Below are 10,956 nucleotides of genomic sequence, written 5' to 3' on the forward strand. Positions count from 1 at the left end.
TACTAACGTTTAAACCACACATTGAGCCCCACACATTAATAGTGGAAACTTAAAAACCCCACTCCCCCCAGTGGACAGATCATCAAGACAGAAACAAAATGGGGAAATAACAAAACTAACAGGCCTCATGAATCAAATGGACAAAACAGATATAAACAGAACACTTCCCAAACACAGGAGAATATACCTTCTTCTCAGCACCTCACAAATCCTTCTCCAAAGTTGACTTGGTCACAAAGCAAGCTGATATAAGAAGATTGAAATAACCCTCTGCCTATTATCACATCACCATGGATTAAAGCTGGAACTCAACAACAGAAACAATAGAATGCCTACAAACTCATTGAAACAGAAGAACTCCCTCCTCAACGACCACTATCTCCTAGCTGGACTGCCTTGTCTGACCTCAGTGGAAGAGGATGTGCTTAATCTTGATGTGACTTGATGTGCCAGTGTGGGTTGGGAAAAGGAGGTCTTCCTCTTTCTTTTTTCTTTTTTTTTTTCTTTTTCTTTTTTTTTCTGAGACTCTCTTTTTTAAATAATTTACTTTTATATTGATTACATTTTATTCACCTTGTATCCCAGCTGTAGCCTCCTCCCTCTTCCCCTCCCAACCTCACCCTTTCTCCCTTTTCTCCTCCTATGCCCCTCCTCCAGTCCACTGATAGGCCAGGTTTCTTCCCCTTCCCTCTGACCCTAGCCTATCAGGTCTCATCAGAACTGCCTGCTTTGTCTTCCTCTGTGGCCTGGTAAGGCTGCTCCCACCTCAGGGGGAGGTGATCAAAGAGCAGACCAATCAGTTCATGTCAGAGGCAGTCCCTATTCTCATTACCAGGGAATCCACTTGAAGACTCAGCTTCCATGGGTTACATCTGTGCAGGGATTTTAGGTTGTCTCCATGCATGGTCTTTAGTTTGAGTATCAGTCTCAGAAAACACCCTGTGTCTAGATATTTTGGTTCTGTTGTTCTCCTTGTGGAGCTCCTGTCCCTTCCAGGTCTTCCTATCTCCTCCATCTTTCATAAGATTCCCTGCACTCTGCCCAAAGTTTGTCTATGAGTCTCATCATCATCTGCTTTTATAACCAGCTGGGTAGAGTTTTTCAGAGGCCCTGTGTGGTTGGATCCTGTCCTGTTCCCTGTTTTCTCCCTCTTCCGATGTCTATTTCATTTGTCTTTCTGAGTGTGGATTAATCATCTTACCCAGGGTCCTCCTTCTTGCTTAGCTTCTTTAGGTGTACTGAGTATAGTATGTTTATTGTATACTATATGTGTAATTTCCACTTATACATGAGTATATACCATGTTTTTCTTTTTGCTTCTGAGATACCTCACTTAGGATGATCTTTTCTAGTTCCTACAATTTGCCTTCAAATTTCCTTGTTTTTAGTTGCAAAGTAGTATTCCACTGTGTAAATGTACCACAATTTCAATATCTATTCCTCAGTTGAGGGACATTCCCTTTTCTGGGGAGTAAGAGTGGAGGAAAGGGGAAAAGAGGGTGGTGGGAGGCTAGGGTCAGTAGGATGGGGTGGGGAGGCTTCGATCAGGATGGAGAGTGAAAAAATAGACATCAGTTAAAAGATAGAAATGTTCAACTTCCTTGGTCTTCAGAAAAATGCAAATCAGAAAGACTCTGAGATTCCATCTCATACCAGTCAGAATGGCTAAGATCAAAATCTCAAGCAACAGCACATACTCTCAATGGTGGGAAGAAAGGAGAACCCTCCTCCATTGCTGGTGAGAGTGTAAGCTTGTACAACCACTTTGGAAACCAATCTAGTAATTTCACAGAAAATTAGGAGGAACTTTACTTCGAGAACCAGCTGTATGTATCTTGGGTTTATACCTGAAAGATGCTCCACCATACAATAAGGGCCCTTGCTTGATTATTTTTATAGCAGCTTTATTCATAATAATCAGAATCTGGAAACAACCTAGATGTCCCTCAACCAAAGAATGGATAAAGAAACTGCAGCACATTTACACAATGGAATGTAATTCAACTATTAAAAATGAAATCATGAAATTTGCAGGCAAATGGAGGGAAGGAGAAAAGATCATGCTGAGTGAGGTAACCCAGAATGAGAAAGACACTCATGGTATGTAGTCACCTATAAGTAGATTTTAGTCATACAGTACAAGATAAGCATATCACAAGGCACAGATCCAAAGAAGAGAAGTAATAAGAAGGACCCAAAGAAGGATCCATAAATCTCACTCTGAAAGGAAGAGAGGATAGACAGAGGTAGTAACTGAAGAGAGGGAACAAGGTAATAAAGGGGGTTCAGAGAATTAAATGGGGTCCAGGCCTGAGGAGAGCAAGGGTGAAAGGATAGAAGGCCTGTAGGAAAAAAAAGAAGAAGAAGAAAAGAAATGGAGGGCAGGGACATATCTGTGACAGGCTGGAGACCAAAGTCAGTGTGGGCTTCTGGGAAGATTTGAGGGGTATTCAAACAGAGACTCCTAGTAGCATAGAGACTGAAGAGGACACCCTCTAACTAGACTAATCTCCTAATAAGGGCATAGAATACAAACCCATCCATAAAAACTTTGACCCAAATTTTACCCTACCTACAAGATGTGCAGAGATAAAGATAGAGCAGATAGAGCAGAGTTGAGGGAATGCCCAACAGATGCCTGGCCCAAACAAAGACCCACCCTATCAGAGAGTTCCAGCCTCTGACACTATGAATGATGCTCTGCTAAGCCTACAGACAGGAGCCTTAAAGAGGTGTCCTCAGAGAGGCCCTCCCCAGCAGCAAACATTGGTGTATGCATAAGGAGTCAAGGGGAATTCTGGGAAGAAAAAGAAAAGAAATCAGAAGTAACAGGAACTCCACAAGAAAAACAACGGAGTCAACTAACCAGAGCCCAGGGGTGTTTGATGAGACTGAAGCATCAACAAGGACCATGTATGAAATGCACCCACCTAGGCCCCCTACAAAGAGGTAGCAGATGGGCAGCTTGGGCTTCAAATGGGTACCCTAGTGAGTGAAGTCAACTGCACCAGACAGGGACTCACTTGCCTGTTTTTTGTTTGTTTGTTTGTTTGTTTTTTGTTTGTTTTAGTCACTTTCCTCTGGCTGGTGTGCCTTGACACACCACAGGGGAGGAGACACTGTCAGTCCTGATGCACCTTGACGAGCTGGGGTGGATGAGGAAGGGAGCTCCCCCTTTCTGAGGAAAAAGGGAGTGGAGAAGAAGAGCAGGTGGGACTGTAGGGAGAAGGACAGAGGCTACAAGGATGTAAAGTGAATGAAATTAATAAATGAGAAAAAATACGGCACTCCAAACTGAAGAAAAAGATCTATTAAAAGTTCAACAGAGGGCACAGAAACATTTGATTTCCCAAAGAAAGAAGCAGGGAGTGCTGAAGACCAGCTCTCACAGTGCGTTCAGAGATCCAAGGAGGGGATTCGGTGTCCATGATCAGTGTAAAGCACACAAAGATTCAAACATACACACACACACACACACACACACACACACACACACCCCTAGTGGATGAAGCAAGGCTCCAGCAAGCTACAATTTCACACTTACACATACACACATACATACATACACACATACATACATACATATACACAGACATACATACATTGCATAGAGCAATGTTCCAACCATTTTACATATAAAGATATATTCACACAATGGGTAGATGGAGCAAAGCTCCAACATCTTTTTCCCACAGCATATATATCTCACGAAAATCTCTAAAGCAGTACAAAAATGTGGTTTCATTGTATTTTCCTTAAAGTGACTATACATAGGAAAAAAGCATGTTCCCCAATGCCATTGTATGATCAAATGTTTTACAAATTGTGGATGAGAAACAAATTATTCTCAAGAACCCACAAGCATTGCTAACTAAGCAACTTGTTATAGATTAACAAAGTGTAAGGAAGCAAGGTAATTTTCTCAGCTATTTTTTTTTTCTTACTGCAGGCTGCAAATTATGGTTACAAAGAAAGGATCAATTACTTCTTTATTTATCTTAAAAAGTAATCTTATAAAAAATTTAACAGAATCACAAATATAAACTTTTATATAAAAATCAGTCATTTCTACTTTAAATCCTCAATGGTGCACATCTATTTATTAACAATTTTTGTTAAATCATATCAGGAAGCTGAGGGTAATTGGGTGCTCACCTCTACATAGCCAGGAAGAATTGCTCTGTCCTCTTCTCTACTTATCCTGGTAACATTGCTCTATGCTCTTCTCTACTTAGCTTGATAATGCTGCTCTGTGTTCCTCTCAACTTAGCCAGGAAATGCTCTATGCTCATCTTGATATCCAGCACAGCGTTAGCAAGAGAGGCATGCTAGCTAGTGCCAACTGGGCTGCCATTGTTCTTGTTCCCTAACTACAAAAACATCTCTAGCTCAACTATTAAGAGTGTGTTTTCTGAATTTCCCTATCCAGAAAGGCAAAAAGGATGGCCATCAGAAGAAGGAGAAAACAAGGAACAAGTCAGGAGCCTGACACAGAGGGCCTCTGAAAGGCTCTGCCCTGCAGACTATTAAAGCAGATGCTGAGACTTATGGCCAAACTTTAGGCAGAGTGCAGGGAACCTTATGAAAGAAGTGGGAAATAGTAAGATCTGGAGAGGACAGGAGTTCCATAAGGAGAGCAACAGAACCAAAAAAATTTGAACACAGGGGTCTTCCCTGAGACTGATACTCCAACCAAGGACCATGCATGGAGATAACCTAAGATCCCTGCACAGATGTAGCCCATGGCAGTTCAGTGTCGAAGTGGGTTTCATTGTAATAGGAACAGGGACTCTCTCTGACATGAACTCAGTAGCTGGCTCTTTGATCACCTCCCCCTGAGGGGGAAGCAGCATTACCAGGCCACAGAAGAAGACAATGCAGCCACTCCTGATGAGATATGATAGACTAGGATCAGAAGGAAGGAAAAGAAGACCTCCCCTATCAGTGGACTTGGGTAGGGGCATGCATGCAGAGGGTGGCAGAAGGGAGGGATTGGGACAGGAGGAGGGAGGGAAGCACAGGGGGGATACAAAGTGAATAAAGTGTAATTAATAAAGAATTTTTAAAAAGAGAGATGCGACATGCCTTATCATTTGTTGTTCATTTTAGTGTTTTGCTTCCTTATCCTTATCCTTATCCTTCAATGTTTTATGACTGTCAGCAACGGTCAGACCTGTTTGAACTAAAAGAATCACACAAGGCAGGCAGAGAAGCTTAGTCATATGAATTAAAAATAAACAAAGCAGAAAACACATCTGGCTCTTATCATAAAATGCATGCTAAATACTTTACATGCCATTCATTGGCTGGGTGAAAAACCCATTGACAGAATAAAGAATTAACACCTATCTTGGAATTTTTATGGAAATATTAAGTTAGAAAATTATTTCTGTTACATAGTCACAGTAATATTTTAACTGTGATTGCTGATTTAATAAAAGAAAATATGAATCAAAAATATTTTCATATCATTTAAATGGTCTTCCTATGGTAATCATTACTGGTGTTGTCACAAGTATCTGTGTTACCATCTACATGTGGGGACCTGGGAAGCTGTGAGGACAGACAACACAGCACTTAGATTTTTTTTGTTTTTTAACCTAGTGATACGTGATTAAACAGTTCAGTCTCATATACTTCTCAATGTGCTATGTGGCTAACGCAATTTGTGTATACAATAAATATGTTGTTTAGAAAAACAAGATCAAGACAATGACTGAACAATAGTAATCATCAAAGGCCTTTAAGGCAAAGATGTCAGCTTCATAATGAATGAAAAACTTCAAATGTTCAATTGGCACATAAGACACTGACTTTATGAATAAATCAATTTTATGCATAAAGGAAGGAATAAATGATATAAATATTTACTTAAATTTAAAAATTAAACATGGTTAAAAGATGACTCTTAGTTCCTTTTATTTGCATATTGCAGTTTATGACATTAACTACAGTGTTATAGAAGTCAGTTGAAAGTCTTAAAAACAGCTAATAGAAAGGAGAGAATTTACAAAATGTGAACCATCATTAAACAGCAGTTGATACATCTAGTTACCATTACTTACTGAATTTCAGCCTTTGTAAATCTGCTTTGTAAATTTCTTGAGTTTCATATATATTCACAGCAGATCTGAGGTTTTAGGTTCCCTTCAAGAACAATCTCTGAATCCTCACTCGTATCTGCTGAGTCTTGATGCTGTATATAATGGGGTTCATCAAGGGTGGGAAGAGGATGTAAACATTACCCATAAGGACATGAACCAATGGGGAAAGATGCTTCCCAAAGCGGTGAACCATGGTCAGACCAATGATGGGGATGTAGAAAACCAAAACAGCAGAGATGTGAGACACACACGTTTGCAAGGACTTGATTCTCTCCTCCCGGGATGCAATGGATAGAACTGTGTGCAGGATCATCATGTAGGACAGTAATATGAGAACTGAATCTAGCAACAAGTTGCTGATCACCAGGGCTAGACCATAGATGCTATTGAACCGAATATCTCCACAAGCCATCCTAATTAAGTCTTGGTGCAGGCAGAAAGAGTGAGAGAGGAAATGAGGTCTGCAGTAGTTTAAGAACTTCAGGCGGATGATGACTGGAGGAATGAGCATAGAACTCCTACATAAGATGGCCACTCCAATTTTCATGATCCTGTCATTGGTTAGGATGGAGGCATAGCGTAGAGGGTTGCAAATGGCAATGTAGCGGTCAAAGGACATGGCCAGGAGGACAGAGGACTCCATGAAGGACAAACCATGAATGAAATAAGACTGTGCAATGCAGGCATCAAGGCTGATCTCTTGAATGAAGCCCCAAAGGATGCCCAGCACTGTGTGTACAGTGGACAGCCCCATGCACAGGTCTGTGAGGGCCAACATGGCCAGGAAATAGAACATGGGCTGGTGCAGGCTCGGCTCAGTCCGGATCACATGCAGCACCATGCAGTTTCCCAGGAACACTGTCACATAGATTACGGAGAATGGGACAGAGAGCCAGAGGTAATAAATCTCTAAACCAGGGAAACCAGTCAGAGCAAACCTGGAGCTATTGAAATTTGTGACAGAAAGAGCAGACATTTGTGAAAGGTTGAAAATCCCTTTGGAAAAACTTTATCAGCCGCATAACTTACCAATGCTAGATTTTCTGGTAATATCTACCTGCTTTTTGGGAAAAAAAAATGATACAATTTCGGTAAACAGCAAGATACATACATGTTCCTTTATTTTTTATCATCACAAAGACCTGTTGCCTCGATACAGACCTTTCAGTGCCAGTGTTGAGGGATGCCAGGAAACCTGGGAATTTTATACAGGATTAGTAACACCTATGGGCTCCTGGGATTCAGATTGTAGGACAGTCTGCTTGGAGTCATCCTAGTCCTAAAGGACTATGTGCTCAGCCACTCACATGTCATGACCCTCAGGAGAATTTTCCTCTCTGTTATGACACCTGTATCTTTGACTTCTTCCAAGGTTTAAATAATCCCGTTAGAATTGGACAGTAAATTAATGAATCTTTTTCAGAATATTATATATATATGAATATGAATATGTATGAAGAGAATATACATACATACATTAAATCTTAGTGGAATCTGAACTTTCTGGCTTATATGATAGTGATTAAGTCTGTCTTAAATTATTCATCTACATAAGTTTTACATCATTTTTCCTCTAATTTTTTGTTCAACTCTTCTCTATATGAGATTTTTTTTGCCTTCTCTGAATATCATGGTATTGTCACTTGTTAAATTTTTCACACATGGGGTAACATAGTTGGCCAAAATTCTAAACTGTATAATTTGAAACAATTTATAATATCCATCTTAGCTGTGCCCTTGTTATCTTAAAATAGTGCAACCACAAAACAAAACAAAATAACAAATACCTGCTGTGTTGGACCTGTCTGCATATATATGTTCCCCATTTTAACCACATGGAAAAGCACATATGATTATGCTTATGAGTTGACACACATGAAATTCTTTCATTATGAAGTTTTTATAAATTATTGCAATTTGTAAAAATTAAGGTTTCAGAGTACAATAATACTTCCATAGACATTTACCCAAAATATTTCTATGGTTGTAAAATTTAAAAGTTTCCAAGAGTTTGGTGATTTAAATTTTTAAACAAGTTCAATATTTGTAAATAGTTAAAAATATTTAAATCTTACATTGACATGGATTGTCTTAGTCCTCAGGATAAAGTTCATTTTATAGATAGTACGATTGGAAGAAAACAGATTATAATAGTGAAAAATAGTGAAAAGCAACAAATATATTTATGCATTCTTTTAACAGAGATCCACTCAAAATATCAGTGATTAATGCAATTTTATTCATATATAAGGCTATGTTACTATAATCTTAAATTTTGATAGTCTAAAGTATGAGACAAAATCCCACCATTTTCTATAAATCTTTTCCAGACACCAGTGGCAAGATTAATCTTTCCCTTTTGAGATATTTCATTCATGTTTCTAACAGAAGTGGAATTCTCTAGGGCACAGGCATCTGTAAGGACACAGTGTCTCTTCATTACATTGTAAACTTCTTCGTCTTGATGGAGTTTGTGCTCATCCCTATCCAAATAAAATGAACAACAGAAGCAGATCTGTAATAGTGAGCTAATGTATCAGTTAGCATAATATCATAATATTTTATTTTAAGTTCTTATCACATTTTCTGGGTCAGACATCCTTATAAAAATATGAATACTTTTATATTTATTCTAATTTAAAATAGAATCTTCCAAGTTCATTTGTAACAATGTTTACAAGTTCCTTGATAATTGACAATACGTTTATCAGTTTATTTAATAAATTCCATTTCTTAGTTGAAATTAGCAGAAAAAAATAAGAGCTCAAAAAGTTATTTTTACTTCTTTCTTTCTGCAGTGGTGCTCACAAAAGAAACTACATAGAAGCAACACCTTTTCACAATAGAGAAATGGATTAAAAATGCAATGTAATGGGGACCCAAGATGGTGGCAACCAGCATGCACTGTGTCTAAGGGGCAGAGGATCTGAAACTCTGAAATTGGTGAGTGGAGAGGCAGCTGAAGCCAGAACATCCACACTGAGGCTTCCTGGGCGAGAGCGGACAACCTGTGAGCTGAGACCATTTGGATCCAGATAACCTGCGGACTGAAAGTGACCAATATTCACCCCCCTGCACTTCCCATTGAGGGTCTCCCTCCTCCCTCCTCAGCAGAGTCATCCCCCCACCCCCTTGCCTGCTGCTCTAAGCACCTCCAACCGCCCTGCCCAGTAACGGAGACAGCAGAGGTGGGCCTCCCAGTTTGGCAGCAGCAGGTGGCTGTACAGGGCCTCAGGTCCAAGGTCAGCTGTACAGGCTCCCCAGGACCTCCCAGCAGGCAACTGTGCTGGCCTCCCAGTCCTGTGGCTGCTGCTGTGAGGAACTGAAAGGGGGATACTGCACTGGCTGCCCAGGTCTGCAGTTGGCTGCACAGGCTTCCCAGAGCCTCCCAGGCCTGCAGGCAGCTGTACAGGCTACACGGGTGCTCTGAGCGAGTGACTGTACCTGCCTCCCAGGTCTACGGCAGTGGCGGCAGGGGGGCAGCTAGCCCTAACAGGAGCCTCCATCCATGACTGAGACTGCAGAAGTGGCTGGGTCTTCCCGCCAGGCAGACAAACAGTAGACACCGCTGAGCTGACAGGTCTCCTATATTCTCCTTTGCCCCTGCAGGCCAAAATCTGAGAGGAGAGAATAGGGGGGACCCCTGTGCTTTCCGATTAGACCTGCCAGAGAGTGCGTGCACCTACAAGTCAGTACATGCAGAATTCCAGACCCAGGGTCCCTCCATGCTAGCAAGCCAGATGGCGGATTCCTCTCCCCAACAACACACACACTATGGGCAACATAGGAATTTTTGGGACAGTGTTCTCAACACTGAAGCCCCTGTTCTGTGGGTCTATCTGTGGAATCCAGGCAAACAATTCCTGGAGCCCAGTCAGATCTGACTACCAGGAGGACAGTAGGACAGGCCTGTGGAACACTGAGGTATTCAGGGAACCAGCACATGGGCATTGCGCCCTGAACAGTGCTGCAAACAGTGCCAGCACCTGCACCGCCTCCTGCACTTAAGTCCACATTGCAAGCATGTACATGCTCTAGCACCCTGTCCTTTAAGGCATGTTTCCACACACATGCCCTCACTTGCTGGCCTGCACTACTGCACCTGCGCTTGTAAACCTCCTCCCTTAGCTACAGCTGAAACTCCAACACACACTCTCAAACCTGTGGACCTCTCTCATCTTTCTGAAGAATACTCCAGACAAAAGACAGATGGACCCAGACTGAAGCACAGACTCCAGGAACAAACAGCAAAATTTATGGATAAGCAGATGGGTAAAAGTTGGCATAAAAACACATCCAAAAAAAGTCAGGACATCATAGCTACACCAGCAACCTTCATAAAAAGAAAATTTTAATTCATCAGAAACAGAGGAAAATTATTTTATATGCTTATCCAGCTATTAGAGGTGCATAAAGAGGCAATGAACAAAGCTCTTAAAGAAATATCCACACAAATGGAAGCAAATAAAGAGGAAATGAATAAAGCTCTCAAAGAATCACAGGCAACTACAGCCAGACAAATAGAGGCACAAATAGAGGAACAATTAGTGGCAAATAAAAAGGAAAAGGACAAAAGAAAAATAGAGGCCATCATGAAAAGACAGGAATCCACATTCAAACAGATGAAGGAAATGAGTGCAAGACATGAAAACAGAATTAGAATCAATAAAGAAAACACAAACAGAGAAAACCCTGGAGCTGGAGAACTTAGAGAAAAGATCAGGAACCACAAAAGTAAGTATCACCAACAGCATACAAGAGATGGAAGAGAGAATCTGAAGTGCTGAAGATACACTTGTAGAAATTGATACAACTCTTAAAAAGTAAAATCAGAAAAGTTCCAAACATAAAA

The 10,956-nt window shown here is 40.8% G+C and overlaps 1 protein-coding gene across 1 annotated transcript; it reads right to left on the reverse strand.

The window, feature by feature from the left end:
• Positions 1-6,138: 6,138 nt before the first annotated feature.
• On the reverse strand, positions 6,139-7,080 carry LOC110541512 (olfactory receptor 51V1-like). Its single transcript, XM_021628250.2, has one exon. The coding sequence runs from the start codon at positions 7,078-7,080 to the stop codon at positions 6,139-6,141; it is 942 nt and encodes a 313-aa protein (XP_021483925.2).
• Between the last annotated feature and the right edge of the window lie 3,876 nt (positions 7,081-10,956).

This window comes from Meriones unguiculatus, chromosome 14 (assembly GCF_030254825.1).
Source record: "Meriones unguiculatus strain TT.TT164.6M chromosome 14, Bangor_MerUng_6.1, whole genome shotgun sequence".
In the NCBI taxonomy this organism is placed as follows: domain Eukaryota; kingdom Metazoa; phylum Chordata; class Mammalia; order Rodentia; family Muridae; genus Meriones; species Meriones unguiculatus.

Excerpts from the sequence above, each read along its gene's own strand:
- LOC110541512 (XM_021628250.2), bottom strand. The coding sequence starts at position 7,080 with ATGTCTGCTCTTTCTGTCACAAATTTCAATAGCTCCAGGTTTGCTCTG.